The sequence below is a fragment of the Prenolepis imparis genome, unplaced genomic scaffold (assembly GCF_030444845.1).
Source record: "Prenolepis imparis isolate NDT839.2.m4 unplaced genomic scaffold, iyPreImpa1.0 SCAF_12, whole genome shotgun sequence".
Classification (NCBI taxonomy): Eukaryota; Metazoa; Arthropoda; class Insecta; order Hymenoptera; family Formicidae; genus Prenolepis; species Prenolepis imparis.
In genome coordinates this window covers 2081783-2105067 of record NW_028141170.1, presented here as the reverse complement: position 1 = coordinate 2105067, position 23285 = coordinate 2081783, and the positions used below count along the sequence as shown (strand labels likewise).

The 23285-nt window shown below is 48.2% G+C and overlaps 1 protein-coding gene across 6 annotated transcripts in view; it reads right to left on the bottom strand.

Moving 5' to 3' along the window:
* Positions 1-377: 377 nt before the first annotated feature.
* Dac (dachshund family transcription factor) overlaps positions 378-23285 on the bottom strand; it is a 181560-nt gene continuing 158652 nt past the window's right edge. For 4 of the 6 annotated variants that reach the window (XM_083051731.1, XM_083051732.1, XM_083051734.1 and 1 more), the window contains 4 exons: positions 10375-10521; positions 8986-9243; positions 2133-2219; positions 378-565 (listed from right to left, as the gene is read on the bottom strand). In XM_083051731.1, coding sequence (XP_082907857.1) covers positions 513-565; positions 2133-2219; positions 8986-9243; positions 10375-10521 — 545 coding nt within the window. In that variant the 3' untranslated portion in view covers positions 378-512. Of the gene's footprint in view, positions 669-2132; positions 2220-8985; positions 9244-10374; positions 10522-23285 lie in introns of all 6 variants that reach the window. The other 2 variants (XM_083051733.1, XM_083051736.1) reach the window with 2 other exon arrangements.

Genomic DNA, 23285 nt, shown 5'->3' with positions numbered 1-23285 from the left:
GATCTCGATTCGAGGGTCCCCGCGCTTTATTCTCGCGAATGTCCCCTTTCGACCGTCGTCGGGAGAACTGGCTAAAATCGGTAGCTCTATACAAGTGCGCGAAAGTGCGCTAACTTTTTATTGTTCGAAATCGTGCAAAATCGCGTTTTATCGATCGCGTTTGCATGATCCTGTTCGGAGAAAACTTACGCGTCTTCCGACGATGTAAGATACTCTCTCGTAGCCTCTCTCGATACACTCGGCATTGTTTGCACTGATCCGCGGACACTCGCGCGCGAGTCATCATCACATTTCGGAGTTTACGAATCATCGTCTCTCGCGCGACTTTCCTCTTCGCGGATCTACCATCGTCACGGTTCTTCCTGCGAAGACTTTCTCGTTGCGTAGTAGGTTCGCTCTCATCTCTCTCGAATCGTCAGATCTCTTCCTTCTCGTCGTCCGATCGATCACTCGCTTCGGCTGCTCGCTGCACGCTCTGCCTGCTGTCCTCGCCTGCCCTCGTCCGGCCTCTTCTAGGTCGCGCTCGTGAACAGAACGGAGTTCTTGTAGTAACCCGCTCGCGATTCTGGAACAGAAGCGATCGCAGGTGCACTCTGGAGTCCGTATTCGCAATATCTTCGATTAGCGTAGGCTTTACGTAGGCTTCCGAGATCGTAAATTTTACTTATCTACAATATAAAACATTGCGCAACAACGTGGAATGAAGAATATAAGACAGTCGCTATTTGACGTTAAATTTAGACCTTACGACGATGGCATGAGCGTTAGGCGTGTCGCGAGTCTTAATGGGAATACGAGAGAGAGGAGCGGATGTCTCGCGGATGAAGATGCGTGCGGGAGATGAATGGACGTGGGCGTAATTCCGCTACAGAGAGAGAGAGAGTTCGGGAGATTCGGTGGTAGGTGATTGCAGCGGCGAAGATGGACCAGCTGGGTCATTCGATGATCGTTCATTCGGAAGAAGGCGCCGCTCACTAATTATCGTTGGCTCTCGAGACTATAGATGAACGCGAAAGGTGGATGAAGAGATGGACGAACCGAGTCGAGAGAGAAAAAGGGTGAAAGAGAGAGGGAGTCGGGGGCTCTATCCGCGTACGCACACGTTCGTATAAATACGAGACCGGCCGAGTCATCGGCCTTAGCGCGGGCCCTTTGTGATCGAGCCGCCACTCTACTTTTTATCGAACTGTCGCTTATGATTGAAAATCACTATACGTTAATAGTCCGCGTGATTCGGTTTACTCTCTCGTCTCTCCGCGCCCACTATCCGCGTCCGGACTGTTTCAATCTGCCCGCCCTGATCCTCTCATCATTCTGTTTGATTCAACATACGCGTTTTAATATAATTCTTTTTTTTTAGTCACTCAAGTATTCGATGAAAAAAAATCTTTAGACGCGATCAGCGGCGACACGACTGTGTTACATTATATTAAATTGCTAAATTTTCTTTAAATAAAGGTAAAAGTTTGATAATTATAATTTCGTTACTTTATTTCTCTTCACGACAAATCTCTGAATAACATTTTATCCACGATAAAAAGTGCTTCGCCAAGATGTGGGAGTTGATTTTGCAAGGACGTTGCCAATTAAGAGCGGACTTGTTAATTCCTTTCGGGAGCCCCCGAGAGGGTGGGCGGGCGGACGGGCGAAAAACGATTATTTACGTGCAACGTCACGCCGGCCGGGGCCTCGGAGCATCGAAATCGCGCTACGGATATAGTTTTTGCGCGAGTTGGAAACTTCCTTCGGACAAGTTTCCACGGAGGAGAGCGAGGCCAAGTTTCGAATATGCCGGGGCTATGCCGCTGACGCCTTTGCAAGAACCGCCGTCTCACCCACCCCTCTCTCTGAGAGAGACGCGACCGCCTCTGAAGAGTTTCTAATTAAAGATCCGAACTTTATTCCGTATAGCAAGAAATCGCTCTATGCGCGCGCTGCACGAAAACCGCCCTCGACCGAATGCGAGGGACTTGAGAAAGAGATGTTTCCGAGAGATCGTATCGTCGTAAAGTTTGCCCGACGCAATGGCACAAGAAAGGAAAGGGATTAAATTTCTTATTTCTCGAAACTTTAAACTCTATGAAGTACATACGCGCGTAACGATAGCTATTTCGTGTTTTTGCTAAACGCACCTTGAAGAGGAGACTTGACTTGGTCCCTCTCGGCCGCTTGGTGCTGCCGCGATTTTCTCTCCAGCTCGAGTTCCTGTACCAGCGATTCTGCGACAAAAAAAGGAGAAACAAAATTGACAGACTGAACATCACATCAGAGCATTTATAATATAGTCTACATAATACAATACTATATCCTACTATATGTAATCTACGCGCATAATGCGATCTCACTAGCGTTCCCGCGGCATATATGTGCCCAAGATTAATATCGGCGTTCGGATAACGCGCTTCGCTGCCCCGGTTGTATCGAAGGTATCGCCTCGAGGAGATAGAAGTCTGTCGGCTCTCGCGCAGCAACGCACACGGACGCGGGAACGACGCGCGGATTCGACGAGGCGTGAACCACGCGCGCGAAGGATGAAACGAAGCGGTAATTAGTGCAAAACCGGCAGCTACCGTCAGCCGCGCGCAACAGGGGGAGAGGAAAAGGGACGAGCCGGATAACGCACGAAGGCAGGCGTGAAAGGGCCGCGGGTTTGCTCACTGAATTTCGCAAGGATTAGGGTGAAAACTGGAAAATGTCCCTTTAATGATATCGCGTCGAATTAACCGGGTACACGCGCGTCTCGCTTCTTCCGTATTCCTGTTGTATCCTTACGGACGATTTATGCGATGTATACTGTTGAAATTGAGAAATTGTTCAATTCTACGTGTCGAAGAAAAATAAGTCGCTCTCTTTAATAATCGAGATGTTTAAATTAAACAGTCTTCGTTGACGGATTGTATAAAAAATTTGAGCTCGAGAATATCTCGAAAAATTTCAACGTTTTATTTTTAATTATCTTTCTAGTAAGAAAGAAGAGCTTTTCGTAATCCGTTGGTCGAGCGTCGATTACGGTATGAAAATCACGTAAGCGAAAGATTAAGCGGAAGGACGATGGAGTATATATCACATGGCGCGACGAAGGGACGCGAATCTGATCGGTAAGCGTGAAATGGCGCCTCCTTGAGCAAAGAGCAATGGTAAAATCCAATTGCGAGGCCATTAAATCCCGGTTAACCAGTGCGCGCGGACGTGCGAGAGAATTCGGCAGAATTGGCGAAGCTCTCTCTCTCTCTCTTTCTCGCCTTCTCGCTCCATCTTTACCGCCTGTACCGGGACTAGAGACGGCGGGGCCGAGATTCCATTATGCTTTGAGCAACAATAGCTGAGGGCTGTTTCGTGGCACGTGGGTGTGAATTCGTGCGTTCGTCAGGGCCGTTATATTCCACGACTTTGGGGCACGCGGAGGGCAATGTTTGCGTTTCGCTGAGCCAAATTACCTCTCGCGCCCTTATCCGCGCGCGGGGTGTCGCGTCCCTTTGATATCCAAATGACAATTTAACTGCTCCAGATATAACCCGCCGCCCGCTCGCTCGCTCGTTCGACGAAGAAGGGTGAGTGGATAGAGAAGGGAAGACACCTCCGGCACGATTTAAGGAAACTTTCTTGCCTCACTCGGAATGATTGCGATACCCTTTCGCGCTGCATCAAGTCGAGATAAAGGCCGCAAAAAGCGGTCCGATTGATTGCACGAGTCTCTTTTTTCGCGAGGGATTTGCGTCATTCTGTGTTCCGTTCTAATAACTTGGCGAATATTATATCTGTCGGTCCGTCGGTGTAAGAAAGTGACGTGCGCGACGCGACGACAAGTTGGAAATCCGGATTCGCGATTTCTCGCGGGTATCGTTGCGCGCGCAGCGTATCGAATGAAGAAAGAAGAAGAGCTCGTCGGATTCGATCCCGTGGAATTCTGCGGACAGTGTATCCGCGAGAATATCCAGGAAGAATGAGCCGCTAATAGTTTCGCTACCGTCTTACACACCCTGACAAATCGTCCGGACAATGAAAACAATTTCAGACCGAGCCTGTACGAGGGCTCTCCGTCGGGGCCCTAAACGATTCGTATTGTGTGCCACCATATCGACCCATCTTTTTGGGAGAGGGAGAGAAAGGGAGGGTAGAGGTGGCGGCGCGACGCGACGCGAGGCGAGGGCCTCTAAAAAAGACGTCCGCTGAAAAAGAAGAAGGGCCCCGGGTGGCTCGCCCCCCTCTATGACTCCGCATTTATCCGCACGTAATTAACTCTGGCACAATACGGGCCACCTTGCCTCTCTCTCTCCCGGGTAGAAGAAGAAAACGAACCGAATCGAAACCGAGGACAGGCTGAGAATGCGAGAGAAGGCGCGATCGCGCGGACTCGGGGGTCTCGCAAGAACTGGAAAAACTCCCAGGAGCATTGTTCGTCCGGGATCGAGAATACCGCGCCGCTCGTACGAGAACTTCATTATTGTATCTACCGATCTGGCGAGATGGGATTCCACGAAAGATGCCAATAACGCGCGATTGATAAGCACTCTCGCACAAACGCACGCGGGCCCTCATCCCATCGGGAGTTTTTGCGATTACTTATTGTAAAAGGCAGAGATTTCCTCTCTCTTTCTCGCGAATCCGCCCGAGGACGACGTCCTTGGGATTTAACCGGGTTTGCCGCGGCGGCGCCGGATATCGGATATAACCGTCAACGTGATCAAGTGCACTCGACATGTTTCGTTCTTGCGCGAGCGGCGAAAAAAGCAATTTAAGTATCACATCGAAGCGACGGTAATTGGCTGAATGCTCTCGCTCTCGAGGATCGGGGCCCGAGGGTTAGCGACGTTCTGCGAGCAAAAAAGGATATGGAGCGCGCGGAACGGGGATGGACGGGGGGCACCTAGAGGGTTGATTTCGTGTAGCATCGCGTTTTTAATGCTCTGATCTTTATGTAAAGCAGACGAGGTTCGAAGGGCGGAGAGGAGAAGCGGCAGCAGACGGGGGGACAGGGATAGAGGGAAGAGATAGAGAGCAAAATATGGGGAGGTGGGTAAACGAAAGATGCGAATAAAGGTGGGGATAGGCGCTTGAGCGTCAAGCCGACCGTGAAATTGTATGAATCAAGGAGCCGCACGGAGCAGCGCGGAGACACAAAAAGCGAAAGAACCGAGAGCGGAGAATAGAGAAGGAGGAGAGGAAAGAGGGAAACGGTGAGGAATCTCCGGGCCTCTCTCCCTCGCTTTCGAATCTCGCGCGCGACTCTTATAATTTCAAATTTCCGTTGGCTGCAAATCAGGTCAACCTTCTTTCATCCCTTAACTTTCCTGCCCACTTTTTCCTGTCACGCTCCTCTTCTCTATGATCGCAACGCCACACTAGAGTGAGAATCCCTCTTTTGTAATCCCTCTTTTTTCTTCTATATGCATATCTCGAGAAAGATTGGCGAAAAGAGTCTCGAAATTTACTCGGGGCGATATAAACGCGACGCTAATGCGCGGTTCGGTCGACTTGTCGATGAAGTCTGCTTCAGCGACGTCGTCAATATTGTTTGAAAAAAAACAGGCTATATCGAGGACGATCGATTCACTCGGTAATTGTTCTTTTTCCCGCGCATAAATCTCTCTCTTCAGTACGCCATTCGCGTCGCAGCTCTCCAATAACGAATTTAATCCCCTCGCAATCCGCGCCGCCTTCCAATCGACGCCTGCGGCAACGCAAAATCATAAGTCGGGGCAGACTTCTCTCTTTCTTTTTTTTTTTTTTTTTTTTTTTTTTGTATGTACGTACACACGGGGAATTTAAGTTCCGAAAACAACATCTAACAGTCATTTCGTTTCTTTATCCAAGTGATATATAAGTCGATTACAACGATTCGAAGAACCTACGCCGCCTATCTCTGAGATTTATTCGTTATTCGTCATTCTCCAGAATACGTAAGCAGAAGAAAGCTCCCCAACAAAGTCGTAACTCGTAATCGCCGCGCGGGGAGAGTCTTAAAGCAACCCCAATATTCCCGACAACACCTACCTACCTACTCAACTACAACCACGCAAACTAACAACGCATATATAGATAGAAGCTCTGCTGCCCGTTCCCTCTGCTTCCCATCAGCCTTCCCGATTTCTCCTGTCCCGGCTTGTTCGCCGGAAAACACCACGTCGTCGTGGATATATTCAGGACGAGGAACGTTTTCAAACCCCCCAACCCTCCTCACTTCCAGTCCTACCAACCTGCCGCCCACGTCGACGCTTCCTTCAGCCTTTATATTGCTCGTATACACGCGTCACGCTTTATCACTCTTGTACACGGGGGTTATTGTCTCTCGCGTAATGGTCTACGCACGTGTACGCACAGGTGCGACGCTCGCATTTTCTCGGCCGCATGGGCGGCCGGAAAGCTGGAAATAATCTGGCGTTCAACAGAATCGCATACATCGTCGACGTCGTCGTCGTCGTCATTGTCGTCGTTATTTTTCTTCCCGAGACGACACGCTCGATTTGCGAGAGTGTCGCTTAAAACTTTATCTCTCTCGACACAACGTTCGATATTTTTTCTCCTTTTTAAGTTTGTAGATCACTCGGTGTATTCAAGGTTAATTCATTCGTGCGAGCGTTCGAGTGCAGCGTGTAAAGACTAAAAGAGTGCAAGTCGTTTAAGGAACGTTGTAACCGTAGCTGTATGCTAATGTTGATCTCACGAGATACCGAATGAAAAATGGCGCGCCTCGATGTCTCGATCGTAATTATTTCCATTTCGGAATAATTCTCCAAGACTTGGTCCATCAAATATTAATGCCCGCGCTGCGATTTAGAATGATTGCGGTCGCAGGGTGGAAGATGAAGGTACGGTGCACACAGTGGAGCAATCTCAGAGTCCCTCGTATATAGGTGTGTGTTCAAACGTGCCATGTCTCTACGTGCAGTAGAAGAAACACGATCGAGCGCAGGTAAGAAGGGGAAGGAGGAGGTAGGAATACAGGGGGAGCAAAGCGGAGAAGAGAATAAACGGTAGAGACGGCGAAGCTGAAGACGATGGTTTGTGGAGGAGGATAAAAGAGAGTGTCGGAGCGACAGAGAAAGCGAGAGTGCTGCAAAATCGGGAGGGAGAGACAGGGAGGGCACTGGTAGGGGGCGAGATTATGGTTGCTGCGAAATTATTGCATATAGTCTGAATATTAAAGCGTGGCGGAGTGCTTCGTCGTACTCTACGGATGGTGGACGTGGAGGAATCGCAGTCATACATATATACGCACGTATGTGTGTGCGCATGTCCTGTATGCATACGTGTAAGTATGTGCACGCGCGAGAAGGAGGAAAGGAAGAAGAGAGCGAAGCAATGCGAGGGAAAAGCGGCGGGGGTACAAGGGGCTGGAGGAGGTTTAAGGGAAGCACGGAGGGAACGACGTGAGTGGAAGGAGGGAGACCAGGTAACGCCACCGAGGGCCGCGGTGGCCGCCGGGGAAATTACGGCTCCTTCCTTACTTGCGAGAGATGTGCATAAACTCTGCATTACACCCAGTGGCGCTCATGCGAATGAACCACGTAAATGAGACTCGAGTGAGACAGCAATCGCATGACCGATCTGGCAGATCGAGGAACGATATGGCTAGGGTCAAGAGTTTCCCCTCGGAAGTTGTTCCCCATTTACAGAGTATCTAGTACAAGTATCTAGAATTAGACGAAGAACTTAGAATTGGCTGAAGAAAAAATCCCTTAGATTCTTAAAAAATTGGTCGAAACGCGTTCTCTAAATGATTAACTTATGAATTTATACATTTTTCACGGCCACGTTGAAGTGATCTTTAGATTATTATCGAATGTCGAATATCACAAAAGACGTGTTTCTTCTATCGCTCGCCACGTGACGGGAATGAGAGCCACCGTTCGTATAGAATGCATGACTCGAAGACGCGGCGGCGGCCACCTCTCCTTCTCCGAGGTCCCCTCAGTGGCGTAAGTACCCACCTCAGACGACGTTACGTCGAACTACCTCTTTCCCCGTGTTTCCTCTCGATGGGCACCCCTGCTACCCCCTCGCTCTTGCGATACCGTGTCGCTCGTCGTTGTCTCTCCTCTCCCGCGCGTCACCCCTGTCTAAATCTCCGTTGTTTATTGCAAATGGATTCCACATCATGATGCCCGGGTGGCTGTGGGACCCTATTCAAATACCTCGTGTTTCCTCGTCAGGGCCAACTCGGTTCCTTCCTCCCCCGCCCCCATCTCTTTCTCTCCTTCTCCTCTCCTACCCTGCACGGGGTTGTTATTGCCGGCGGCGTGATTGCTCTCGCTCGAGATCTTTCGAATAATTTACTTTGCACGATACCACCACGACACACACCTCCGCTCCGTCGTCTCCCTCGCCCTCAGGGTCAATCTCCTCCCTTCTCTTCTCTCTTTTTTTTCCTTTTTTTTGTCAGGGTAATCGAGGATCGAAAGCACTCGGCCGGAAGATCAGAAAAATTGAGTGGATCCTAATACGGGAATGCGATTATCCGAATTAGCGGATCCCACCGCTGGATCTTCATCGCCTTTCTTCCTCCCCCTTCGTGCTCCCCCTGACTTCAAGTTTCCAACACGCGACTGCTACTTTCTCGAATTACCGCAAACTTTACAATGTAGTTTACATGCTAGTTCTTTCTTCAACAGTTTTATTTTCTCTCGTCGAACAACTTTCGCGTCTTTGAAGAATTCTTTCCGAAATATCTCGCCGAGAGAATGTAACTCGACGCGATCAAACGCGAGGAACACGGCCTGTTCTTTATCGTTTCTCTGGCGGACTCGCGTAGGACACGCGGTGGATGTTTTGAGACATCGGGAAGGAAGAGGAAGATGAAGCGGAGGAGGCGGGAATGATAAGGCGATGTTGCGATCTTCCGATGTTAACGATAAGTGGCTTAAGTATCGTCTGCTTATTTTTCTGGCTCGCTGGCGCGCGCGATTCCGTGAAAACACCGTGGGAACTGTGAATCGGCGGTGTACGACGTGCGAGGGTGAAATAGCGTGCCGTTGAGAGACTGACCTTGGTAATTTTGCCAGAAAGCCGACGCCTGGCTACCGATGAGATCCAGCCCGTATCCCCATGCGGGCTTCTCCGGCGTCGACGGCTGCTGAGACGGACGCGGCACTTGCGCCTCCCGGTACTGCTGGGCCGCTGCTTGTTGCTGCTGATGGGGTTGCTGCGACGACTGTTGCTGCGAGGGCTGCTGTTGCGACTGGGAATGCACCGGGCTCCCTTCCGGCGCTTCCGAACTTGTGCGCGCCTCCGCCGTAACGTTTTCTGCGTCATGAAAAAAAAAAATAGCAGCCGCTCGATTACCGCGATTCTCACGCGCGTAACAACGTTTCCGTATCTTTTCGCGACGTAACGTTCGAATATTTGCGAGTGACATTTCGATCGCGGCATCAAATTTTGAAGAAAAAAAGAAAAAAAATGAAACTCCTAGGTTCCATAAGATCGTAATCGTCTTTCGTGACTCACCCCGAAGTCGACGCCAAAGTGGCGGAGTGGCGTGCCGTTTGATTCGAAATTAGTATCGCGACTCTCTGGATTTGACAGGATTAATCAGCGGTACTGGTGACGGCGGCGGCAGCAGCAGCAGCAGCAGTAGCAGCAGCAGCAGCAGTAACAGCAGCGGCGGCGGCAGCAACGGAGAGGTAACGCGAAAACGATGAGGTGGAAGAGATGATGGAGAAGAAGGGGGAGGGGGTGGTGAGGCCAGGACGAAACATTATATCGGAATAAGAGATTTCACTTAAAGGGTTTCGCGTTTGAGTTTTGGTAGTGACAGGAAGAAGGGTGGCATGCCGCTTGTTGCTGCTACTTCTACTGCCGGAGGATCATGGGGGCGAGACGCGCGGTGCCTAGTAAAGGTGCCGGTGAGACGTTGGGGAAGAGGGGAGAGGAGAGGGTTGCAGAGGGAAAGCAGGCTGCCATCAGCCAGCTCGACGACGGAGAGGGATTGCATCGCCGGCAGGGGGATAAGTAAGGAATCATATTCTGCCGGGTGTCAGGCTGTTTGCTCTGCCTCGGCGTATTAATTAATTTATTCCGAGATCACCGATGGCCCCGGGGCTCTTAACGAAGAGACTGACGACGAGCTCGAGAAATCCTAAGAAAACCCGTCCATTTGCAACGATATCCTGAATCTAATCTACGCCATGAAAATCGTGACTGTGTATTTTCCGGGAACGCAATGGTGTTGAAGATAGATATTGTCGAGAAGTTTTCATCTCGCGAAAATAATATTTTTTAAAAGGACAGACATTTTTCTTCAATTTTTAAATTTTCGTATGAAACCTCTAATAATGTAATCTTAATCTCGAAGTTTTCGCATGAAACCTCTAATAATGTAATTTTAATCTCGAAATTTCCGCCGTACAAAATTGTTTGTGGTCGATTAGCACTTACCGGTGATCGCTCTGACTTGTTCTGAAGATGCTCCCGTAGCTTTGAGAGCTTCTTCCAATTGTGTGCGCCTCTTGACCTCCAGGTCCAATTGCTCCTGCAGTCGTTTCCTCGCTCTTCGCTCCTTTTTTAGCCGTTTCTGATAAACCACTGTAAACAGAAAAGAATAACGCGATTATTAGAAACACATCGTCTGCTCTCCCGCGAACGACGTCGAATAAAGATTACTATAACGCATCATCGAATGTGTTTCGCGAATGTGCATATATTTATACGCGTTTCGAGACGCGATGCGATGAGAAACACGCCAAATTCACGCTGACCATCTCCGTTCCCCAGGTGGCGGAACCCCGGCGTGGTCAAAGTCCGATAGAATTATCCTGGCGTATCATTCTACAGCGGGGGGTTTCACACTGTGCACGGCGGGCCCCAAAACTCAAAGTATACGTCTAAGCGGGGGTCCGATCGTCTCGTCAGCTACTGTGCGCGGATCCGACGGTAGCCGGTTGAGTCGAACGTCCGAGACGAATCGTTTATCGATTTCTCTCAGTTAGTCACGCCGTTAAAAAGATACAGGGAATGTTCTGAGACTCGCATAATATATGCGAATATTAAACAAATGTTAATTTATGCAAACGTGTAATGCTTTTCTGTTTAGATGAGAGAGAGAGAGAGAGAGAGAGAGAGAGAGAGAGAGAGAGAGAGAGAGAGAGAGAGAGAGAGAGAGAGAGAGAGAGAGAGAGAGAGAGAGAGAGAGAGAGCTCGTGTTCTTTGTACTTTATTATTTTTATCATATACTTTATATTATCTTTGGATTATTTCATTAATGATACTTATCTCGTTGAGATAAATAATTAATTATTTAAGATAAAATATAAGAGAATAAAAAAATAATAAAATATGTGTACTTTATCTCTCGCGATATGAATTTAATCCCACGATATGAATTCAGTACAGAATGGAGAACAGAATGGTTTAATGGAGACTAAAATAGATTCTCAATCTACCGTAAAATATTTTTCTTTATACTTTGTTTAAGATTATGGCACGGAACAGCGATTACATTCAAGGTAGCTTATCGTTGACCAAGAACATTATAACAACGTAGGTTGCTTGTTGTTCGCTTTTTCATGTCATCGAATCATCCATCCGTTTTCGTCGCTAGACACTTTCGCACTTTTCCAGATTCCAACGTCTCGCTCTTTATTGCCGATGCGGTCGTACGCGAAATCAATCCGTCGTGATGCGCGCACACTGATTAGTGTTCAGGATTCTCATACATACGCACGCGCGACGTTAAACACATGTGTAGGAGATCGCGCATTCGACACGGCTGTGCACGAGGTGCTTCGCTCAGATATACGTACAGGCCGATCGGTTTGATCGGTCGAGAGAGCCAGCGCGTCGGCGTCTTTGAAAGAGAGGAGAACGAGGCCTTCCTCCCTCTACCCGCTTTAATTATTTTCCGTCATTGTGAACCGGCGCGTCCGGCCATTGTGTCTTCTCCCGGGGCGCATCGACACGTTTGACTCGATCTCGTCTCGCGAACTCTTCGGCTTTGTTCGACGACGAGAGATCCTGCCTCAATCGTTCTCCGGATCCTCCTTGCGCCGAGTTGGACGAATAATGGAGCGCCTTCCGTCGAGACGATGACCGGTTCTTGCGCGCGATTCGATTCCCGCGAAAAGGTAGAAAAAGGGGCAGAAAGATTAGGATCGGAGAGAAGAACGCTGCCTCCGTGATTCCATTTCTTCGATTTATCGAGACGATTTTAAAGGCGACAACAATATCGCCATGTGTGGGCGCTTTGAATTATCGAAGAAAATTATGAAATAATTACTTTTTTTTCGATATAGATAATTTATGAATGAAACTTCAGATTCAATATCGCATTCGTCGGATTCTTCGGTGTATCGAGATAACGCATCTGTCGCGATTTTTCTCGAAGGCGAAAGACGGTAGCTACATTCTCTCCCTCTCGATTTAACATCTTACACTCTGACAGGTAAGACGGTAGCGCGAGGCGTAGATATCACGTCGCCGTGGGCGTCCTCGAGTACGACGACATTACCTTACCTTACCGTCGCTTTCGCTCCGGTATAGCATGGAGATTAGGCACGCGGCTTTAATCGCCCTCCACTCGGGCGTCATTTCTGGAACGGTAATCAGAGATCATATTGCCGCCGTGAAAGTAAATCGTCGAGAGCTCGCGCGCAAAAAAGCATCCAATCCACTTTAGATGCAAATGTATTTCTTATTCGGCCACACGCACATCGTGGAATCGCGCGGGGAAGTACCTATATCATTCCCTTCTTCTCTCGCTGCGGGTGCAATCAAGCGTCGAGACAGGACTCGTCGAGAGTCGGGGAGACCTCACGGAGATCTCTCCTCATCTGTGTCAAATTGAATGTCCACGGATGCGTCGTTCGTCCAAGGCGCGAAATAACCGGTGCGTGGATGTCATCGATGTGCCATCGCGATCCTATCGATCGTGTCTCTCGCAGGTGGCCACCGGTTGAGCATCACTGATACGTGATTGATTCTCGGCAGACAAGGCGCAGACAACCCCTTCGTCCCTTCTACCTCTTCGCCATAACCGTGTGCCCCTCCTTTTCCTCCCTGGCTGTGTACTTCGTCTCCCTCTCTCACTCTTCTTCTTATCCACTTTGGCATAACGCGCCTCCGAGACGTTTCTCTTCGTTCCTTTTCTTTCGTTCTCTTTCCCTTTCTCCCTCTTTCACCTGATATTTCGTTTCCTTCGCCCTCTCGCCCTTTCTCTCTTTCCTACGCGAAACGAAACAAGGGTGGAGAGAAAGTGGGAGAGGGTGGGGACGGACGAGAGGACGAGGAAGGGCAGAGGGAAGAGAAGGTTGCAGGACGACGGGCGGCAGAGAGGAAGAAGGGAGCAGACTTCTCGCAGTGACGAGAGGGTCGGAGTGAGGAAAGAGACGGGGAGAGGAGTGAGAGCGAGCGCCGGGGTACGGGGGGGGACAGCATTATGATGCAAAGATGGCGCGGCGGCGGCACCCTAGAATTAGCTCGAGCACTCGCCATTGGCCGCTCAGCAAACCACTCCTTCGGTAACAACCGACTGCATACGTTGCATACTAAGGATACACGCGAGCCGGCAAAGAATTGCCCCGAATGGGGCTGCTGCTCTCTTCGGGATCCGACGACGTCGTCCACCTACGGTGCCAGCTAGAACGAAGACCGTATCTCCTTGCGACGAGTCAAAGGATGGTTCTTTTTTTCCCCCCTCGAAATTTGAGCGATCCTCGCGATTTTTCAATCCTAGACACGGTTCTTTTGTACGGTCGATTTTATTATATTGTTGCAGTTTTTTTTTAACATAGTCTGGATAATAATATACCTGGGTAATAATATATTTTTTTATTTTTTTATATTATATTTATGCTACAGCAATATATGCATCTGTAAATGTTAGCGTGACAAACGGGAGATTGTTGTTTCAATTCATCATTGGTTGAATTCATCCATAATTCCGTCGTGCAAACTCGATGGAAAATATCGATACAATGCGTTCCTCGAGAGATAGCGATCGAGCGACGAGGACAGCGGGTCGTAGATCGTGCAGAAACTAGTAATTTGATGCTAACGGATATGCGAAAGATAGAGAGAAAGAGATTGCACGGGTATCTTGGAATAGTGTTGAAGATGGCTGGGCGCGGACGTTGCCGCATGGGGGTCTAAGGTTATAGGGATGATTTCAGAGTCACGGTCGCACGATCTCACTCTCGCTCCGACAAGATGCGGGAGTTCGACTACGGACAATACTTTGCCGATCGCGAAAAACGCTCCATCGTTCCCCATCGCTTGTTTCTCTCGCTCTCTATCTCTTTCTTCCTTTTTCTGTTTTTTCCTCTCTCGATACTCGCCAGAGATACTTGGGCTTTTTGCGCGTTACTTCGTCTTGTAACTGCGACGTAACTACTTGCCCGAGTACGAGGCTCTATACCGAGTGCTGGTGTAACCCGGCCTATCGTGGCAATATTTTATCCAAAGATTTCAATACAACAACTTTTTCCTTGCATTTCTATGAACATTGGCTGAACCCTAATTTAATCGATATATTTTCGCGTGAAGCGAGCAGATGATCGGCGTCATCCGCGCGTATCTTCTTCTCATGTATGTACCTAGTTTCCATCTTAATTATCTTCAAGCGTAATTGCATACTTTGGTATCCGGTGCATACGTCATACAGAGTTCCTGTTTTTAACGCGATGCCGAGCAATCTATCGGATCTATCCATCTACATCCGACACTCATTCGGAGTGTCTTCATTCGAACCTCGCGGCGATTTCACCGCATCGGGATTGACTACCGCAGGCATGCGTGCGTAAGGATGACATCGGTGATTACGCAAGGCGCGTAAGAAAGGGAAGAAATTTGCGGTCGATTATGAAATCAGAGCCGATGCAGTCGGGGACCGCTGTCTGTCGATGCGGCAGATCGCAGATAGCTGAAACGTCGAGTCGTCGTGTATCGAGAGCGAGCGAGAAAGAAAGACATGGACAGGCGAGCGAGAGAAGCAGAGAGAGGAAGAGAAAGAGACAGGCGGAGAGGGTGGTCCATTAGATAATGCAGTCAACAGAGAGAGCGGCCTCTCTCATCGGGCACGTCAAAATACATCAGCTACCACTGTGCGCTCGCTCAGAAATCCTCTGACCGCTCTTGGCGTGGACTCCCCACGTCGAAGACTCGTTGACCGGGGACTCTCTCTCTTTCTCTCTTCCCTTTCCTTCTCTCGAAGTTCATCGTGGGTTTAACGCTCGTTCGACCGCCCGACAGGACACGATAGATCTCGATCGTCGATATCGAGTTCCGCCGCGACGGGGGTAGGTCAGAAATCGTCGGGTTCGCAAGAGCGCGGAGTACTGAGACTACTTAATCGCGGTCGCGATAAAAGCATCGGCTGATTTATTCCGAGATATTCGCGCGGATTTTTTTTTTTTTTTTTTAATCGAGTAACTTTTAAGTTATGTCGTCAGATTCATTTCTCGACGCTTCGATTGATTTTATTTTTCCCGGCAAACAATATAAATTTTTGTCAGCAGAAATCTGTATTTAAAAAAAAACTACTTTGCTTGTGAAAAAAAATTAATTATACATGATTTCAATGGTACGATTCGAGGATACTGTTGCGGTCGATTACATATAACGCGTCCACCGGGCGCAAACAATCAATTGTGGGGCCAGGAAACGTAATAGCCGAATCCAATCAGGAAACCCGCGGAAACTAATATAGAACCAGGCGTCTTACCCGGACTGTGCTTAATACCCATAGCCGAGAGCGAAAGAGAGACTGGGGGGGAGAGAGAGAGAGAGAGAGAGAGAGAGAGAGAGAGAGGAAGAGAGTGAGGGGCCCTCCGGGAATAGCAATATGATTTACATTTTGCGGTTATATTGACCATTCTCGCCACCTGCAGCACTCGCTCTCCTCCTTCGTGGCCCCCGGGCTGCGCCAAGAATGACCGGCTTCCACATTCCGGAAAAATTAATAATGACTCGCCTTCGGGTTTCGTTAAACGATCACCGTTCTCGCGCGATATCAGCGACTCCGACTAACTTTTTTTGTTCTTCCCCGATTTCGCGCGCGATAATAAATAACAATTTTCTAATTACTCTCTCGCGCGTTTCTCTTTTAAGTGTTTTGCTCCCTCGGGCCCTGGCGAGTAATATGTAGTATATTAATCGGTGTAGCCGATTTTTCAGTCTCGACGAGACATTTTTTTCCTCGATTGTCCGTCATATGCTCGCTCGCGGCACTGTGTTTCGCTCGTTTATTATTCTTATTTGCGGAATAAGCACGCGAAAACGATGTCAACATCGCGCGATCACGAGTCGTTACATCCCTGAGAAGGACTTACATAAAAGGGCCAAGACGTTTATACACGTGTAACGCGGTAGACGCGTAATTACGATTCATGAAAGCGGACAGACGTCTGTCTGCGTCCGCACGAGCTTGTAATCTCCATAGAATGGCGTTTTCGAGGCCCCGAAACCAACCGAAACACCCGTTATCCGTAACGAGGGGGTAGAGGAGGGAAGGGGAGGAGAAACAGGACGGTTCTTAGGCACCTACTAGAAAAGCCGCGGTTACAGCAACCCGTGCTCGCGCGCTCTTCTCCGACGGACAGCATCTGTGCTCTACGGCTCTCGATATATCCATATAAAGCTGTGTGTTGAATAATATTACACTTAGCCCGTACCCAGTCGGACGATTATAGTTGGCGGCAACGTCGATAGTAGTAGTTGGACCGTGCATCCTGTGCGAATGCTAATTTCGGAGGGCGCCGCGCGCTCCGAAGCAACTCGAAAGAAAAATTACGACGCGTGCTCCGCTCGCCGCCATCGACTTTAGCGAAGCTGAACGGAAAGTTCAAATCGACGGTATAAATTTGCAACAACACACTGAAAGAAAAAGAGACGCGCCTATATATTCCATCGTACGACTTCCATCGAGACTCGAGATCCGCGCCGTTGTTTTAACAATAAGACAATCGACACGAGAACAAAGTTCTCGTCGTCCACCCTTCGTCGTCAGCTCAACGGGGCTGCGGTGTCTCGTTCAAATATCAATTTCCCGGTGACAACTTCTCCGTGGTTCTCCCCCGTCACCCTTCGAGCTCGCGACCCATATGGAAATGGAGATCGGTCATCGGAATCCAGTTTGCGAGTGGAAACATCCCGAGAGGGTCAGCCGTCTTATCCTCGGCTCTTCCCTTCCCATATTTCGAGAGAGCCTCGGTCTCCCCCTTTTCTTTGGCACGGCATATATAAACCGTCATAAAGTCGAAAGCTTTTTTCGCTTTTGCGTATTATTCTTTTATCCGATCCGTCGCGCGCGATAAGGGTAGCGGCATCCGGCGATGAGATGGAAGGTATATCCGCCGTCTCTCGAATGGAGTCGGTAACGCCCGAGGCCGAATCTATTCGCGCGGTGCAGAGAGACGCGGCGGTTCTGTTTCATCTCGCCGGGATGTTTTCGTAGGATAAACTAATTTATCCTATTAACATCCGCCGTGTACTTTATCCACAGACTTCGTCCGCTTAACAGCGCGCACGTCGCGTCGTTGCGATTCTGTTTGCCGCGTTTATAACGTTTCGGCTCGAGCGCGCTGAGAAAGAGGAAAAGAGAGAGAAAGAGAGAGAGAGGAATCATCTATGTTGTCACGAGAATGCTATCACGATTGTTCATGATCGATATTTACTGCGAGTCCGATACAAGAAACAAATGTGGGTAGAAGATACAGGCTTTCGCACGGAGACTCTCCTCCAAGACTCGACTCGAGCTGAGACGTTAGTGACCGGCACAGATTTGCAAACTCTTGAATTACATGGGTAAAGTAATATGAAAATATTTACGTCCCCCTCCTTCTCCCGTATATCTTCCTTCATCCCCGGATGGGTCATTCGAGACCCCCCCGATATGGTTACCGGATTCTCTCCCGTATGCAGAAACGTAATAGCCGAATAGCCTGGCGTTTTGCCTCGCGGCCACCGAGCGGATCTTTTGTCCGCTTCGCGATCCCGCCCGATAAGTACTCACGAAGCGAGGAGGGAGGTCTCTCTCTCTTTCGATCGGTCTTAGGTAGGTCGTTCCAAGACGATCGATAATTTCGAATAGCGCACCGCTCGCGACTCGATACTGTAATGTCGCGAAATAAAGATCGTCCGTGTAGCATCACAGATTTATTCCGGATACTTTGTAGCGTGCGAATGTGCTAGCGCGACGATTTCGACGCCTCGACCAAAGGCCGGACAAGAGGTGTCGGACAGTCGGACGTAGTCGCAATAGGTGTAATTTTCGACGATAGACACGCTGTGTGGGATAATAATCTAAATAACGGCGCGATTTACATCACTGTATTATCTCTCTCTCAATAATAATACTTATTTTTCAATATCAATCTGCGTGACAGGTTTCACAAGTTGCAAAATTCTCTAGGCTTTCCTAAACTCTCTAAGATCGAGAGATCGATGCTACGTCGTCCAACTGTCTCGATCTGCAAAAACCGACGAAAGTCGATGAAAGTCGGGGTTCGCGTTATTCGGATATCTCGCCTGGCGTTTCTTTATCAGCCGGAAGCAGTAGCGATTCTCAGGGGGGGCTCCGTCTGTATGGGACGCGTGTTTTATTGCCCGAAAACCGACAGATATCAGGATTATGTGCTCCGTCACGGCAGAGACTGGGAGGAGAGCGCGCCGAGAGTGCGGCCGATACGTGTGTCTGGGGTAGAACACGATGCGTTCGAGGGTGCCAACCCTCGGGAAATGGCAAGAACATTACAGCGTCCGCGACTCCACACCTCCGAAAATCTTTCGCGCCAAGAGCCTCTTTTTTTTCAGTCCATCTCGAAGCGACGCGTCCACGATTAAACAATCGAAGACTGAGGAAGCTTAAAGCGCAATCTTAGATATTGTAGACGAGTTAAATGAATAATTAAAGCGCTATAAAGTTTTACATTTTGGAGAAATAACAATAATTTCAAGATGTTATATTTTTCATCAATTTTAATTAAAAATTATAGAGATGTTTAGTTTAAATGAGATTCAAATTCTATTTGTGATTTGCGCGATTAAATTTCTTTATTAGTCCTTTATTAATTTAGTGATATAAAAACGATCGACATTGGTTCCTTAGAAAAGGCATAGATCTCGATGGACATTCGACGTACGCGAACACAGACGGACGGTCGTCAGTTACTTTGATATGGTTGCGTTTATTGGCCATAACGGATATTGCTTTCTGGCAGAAAATAAGCGGCACGGAAAAGCTAGGCGAGGCAAAGGGAGAAACGGCGAGGGTGAAAGAGTAGAAAGGGATGATAGTCGAATCAAACGGATCGTGTTTGCTGTACGATGTGGTGGTGTGATGACAGTGTATGATGCCGAGTCCGAAAAACACTAGTTAGATGGTTATCCTCATAATCGCGGTCCAGGTCGATAAAATAAGACGACTCTTCTAATACCCGGTTATTTTTTAAATGGTCATCAAATAAGACGCACCATATGTATATAGGAGATGAGCTAAAATTTTATTTATGTATATATGTACGTCCGATGTTTTTTTCTGCAATTTTATTCCGTTGAAATTATATACGTCTATGCTATAATGCTTTTGTTCGAAGAGATAATTATAATTTGCGAATAAGATAATCATCACACTTTTATAAAATTCTGTCGATGTATCTGTCGCGATCTCATTATGTTTATTATCTCACAGCTAAGAGAAAATCTCTCTCATGCAGGGTAGGCATATGTACGACGATACGATACGAACGCGCAAGTTTAATTGATATCGATTCCCTGGAAAGATACGCCACGCGTGCATAGATTACGCGCGATACGCGTGCGATGTTTATTCAACTAAAAGCCAGGGCTTGTTTTTTTTTCTCGCTCGTTGGGAAAATAACAACCCGCGGTGACGGTTTGCGCAGCGTGCGTTCCCCACTAGTTCTCCTTGTCTCTTGCGTATGCGTGACACGTGGTCGAGCCGTGCCAATGATGACGTTTCATTTTTTCCGGGGTATTTTTTCCTAAATATCTCGAAAAAAAAAAGAGAGAGAAGAGAACACCCGGCGCACAACGAGGGACGATGCGGACGCGAGGGGTGACGTGGGGAGAGAGACCCCGTGGAGCGCATCGACGAGAAGTGTTTTAGCTTATCGCGTTTGTACGTTTAATACCTCTTCCTTCGTCGCTTCCATATGATGTAGGGTCCATCCCCGGGGAGACGTACGGCGGCTTAATGGTGATTTTTTGTTGCCACGCAGTCGTTTTCACTTCGTGACGATATCAATACGGGCGACGTCGCGCGATACACGTTCTTCTTCGGAGATAGATACGAAGGAGAGAGACTTTTTCCGCCGCGTCATGGCGACCAAAAGTTGCGGGAAGCTAGCACAATCTCGCAAAGTTCCCTTAAGGAACTTTACTTTCTATCCTTGTTACGGCTTGAAACTTGTGTATATCTTAATTTCAAAAAGTTGACGGACAAAAAAAAACACAATGTTGTTTGTCATAGAGAAAGGGATTTCATGCGTATTTTTGCATTTCGATACGGCCGGACAATTTTTCGTCGCGAATCTCGCGAAACAATGCGAATTCTATCTACCGGCAATGTTAAGGTAAAAGTAACTCTTTTGTCTTGTCTCTCGTAAGAGACAAGAAAGAAGAGAGAACAAAGGGCGGGTCGAGATCGCGCGGCGAATGAAATTATGCCGTGGAGCTCGCTCGAGTATTCTCGTTTCTGCGAGCACGTAAGACGCTGAAAGTCCCGTGTGTCTCTCTCTTCGTGTAAAGAGCAGAGTCGAAGATAGGGAGAAAGAGAGAGAGAAAGACAGGAACGACGCGTAGGAATTAAATTCTTAAAGTTCCCTCCGATGTATGGCGGAAAGTCGCATTCCGCGAGTCCCCGAGACACATCTAGAACCAGCTTACTACCCTCCTCCTCCTCCTTCCCTACCCGCCTATATACCCCCCCGTCTCCCTGGGGAGCCAATATTAATTCTCATAAATTTCCTTTCAACGGGTACGCACATTCCCGTATCACTAGCGGAAGACTGTTTGCCTTTTAATCCGAGAATATGCAAAGAACGTTATTCTTCTTTTCTCGTCGCCGACACACGATTCAAAAGCAGGAAAATGGGAACCCGTGGAGAATAAGAGCAGTCGGGACGAAAGACTCTTTAGAATTTACATTATTTCTTTAATAGTTTCGTATACCACTTTTGCATAAATTTTGATCCAAATACGATTATTCTCTAAAACAAATCGACGATCATGATAATTTGAACGACTAGGCATCTGTGTTTTTCTTTAAACAACGTTGCTGGGACGAATGTGACATTTTCGCGACGAGAAAAGAGAAGGGCGAAAGATTGCAGAAGAGTTCTTTCAAATGCTGCCGCAAAGGGAACGAAATCTTTGTGGTTTCATGTTAGAAGAAAAAAAAGAGGAAAAAGAGAATAAAAAAAACGCAGGAGGAAAAGAGAGAGAGTTTCGGACACGGAGGGAAGAAATACTGGAAGGGTGGAAGTGGTTTCAATCGCCGAGTGCAGCCGCAGCTTTCTCTTCCTGCGTTTCAATTTCTGAAGTGGCTCAGGAGAGCCGCAGAGACCCGCTTGTTTATACAATGTAATGGCTTGTGCCAGCATTGTATATACCGGCGTTTAGCGGTGTACCGACCGTGCCGTGTCGTAGGTAGGCGCTCACTTCGCGATTCCCTTTCGGCATTCGTTTGGCACTTTATCACGCCCCTAGATTGCCGCATTAAACATCCAGCAAAGGGAATCTCAACCCTTGCGCGACGCCGCCGCGGCTCGCGATTCTGAAAGGAGATTTCCGTTTGCTATCTCTCCCTCTCTCTCCGCACGAACAGAAAGAGAGCTTTGCATTCCGTTTCCATTCTCGTCCCGTTATTTATCTTTCGTCGGGGAAGAGTCTTCCGCTCTTCTTTCTCGTTCGTTTGAGCGTTCGCGCGAATGTGCGTCACGAATATGAGAGTAGGCGTCGTCGAGACATTAATCGTTTTCCATAGCTATCTCCGCCGATTATTTCCCGTCTCTCCGCCCCCGCGCGTGATCGGAATTCGATATCGAGTTCCATCCTTTCGTCCGAGGATCGCTCGGCTCGAAGATGGCGCGTTTCGAAATTCAAGAGGGCATCGCGAAGACGAGGGAAGGGGGGACCGGGGGATCTACGAAATTATGGCAGGTGGAAGACGGGCGACCTCCCTGGCGATCGGTCGTCGTGCACCAGGTATACGGTATCGCGTTACACGCGTGGCTGGCGCGGAGATCGAAGAAAGACGAATCGTTTTACGTTCGTGCTTGTAGCCACGAATGCCTCGGTACAATCTACCCAGATAATATTGCCACGGGTACATTGTTTACGTATAACGAGATGCATATCGTCGTCGCCGCTGCATCTTGCCTCCTCAACTTGCACGAGCGACGCGGGAGAGGGATGATGTGAAGCGGATAGATTGCTGAATCGATAGACTAGCGGATTTATCGATGGATAAATAGATTGATAAAGATTTACGTACACGCCTAGAGAATATCTCCTGCGTAACAGTATCCAGGTATTAGCGAATAACAATAATCGCCATAGGCAAGGTCTATGATTGCGGTTATATATTACGGGAAGAATATAATCAAATTAAATCGGCGACGAGATAATATTGCCACGCTATCTGCATTTACGAATTTAACTCTGCATTTTCTTATTGAATTATTTGTTTCTATCGAATTATTTTTTAACATTTATCCATCATCGAGACTAAATTATCGAAAAAAATATTTTTCAACAAGATTATTCTCGCAGTTATTACAAAGTACACGAGAGAACCATTATAGCCCGATTATAGCGGATGTGACTAATATCGCCTTATTTTGCATAAAGTAAATATTATCGCGAACGTGACGCCGATTGATCGGCGATGAATAAGTCCGGTATACGAAGGTTCCTGCGAGGGCGATCGAAGAGAAGGGCTTCTTATGATACGCACCTTCGGGGCTTCCTTTCATATAACGAGTTCCGTGGAATTTTGCAAAGGAACCAAAGTCGATTTACTCCTTGCTTCCGCGCGTAGATATCGATCGCGGGTCTGTTGACGTTAGAGCTGTCGTGTCGCCAATCCGAATTAATTGGACGATCCGCGCGCTAGATCCATATTATTACGCGAACGATATATAAACGCAATTTACCGCGTAAGTCGATTCTCGCGCGAAAGACGGAGTAATTTCTCTTTCGGCGGCAGTTTACGGAGCAGCTACCGGCACCCAGTGAAACCGTCTTCAGAACAGAAACGGTTCGGGTAATTGTGTCAAAGCGAGTTTCCAAATTTCAATCACGGCCGACTCTCCCCTCCGGCGGGAAAATCATCG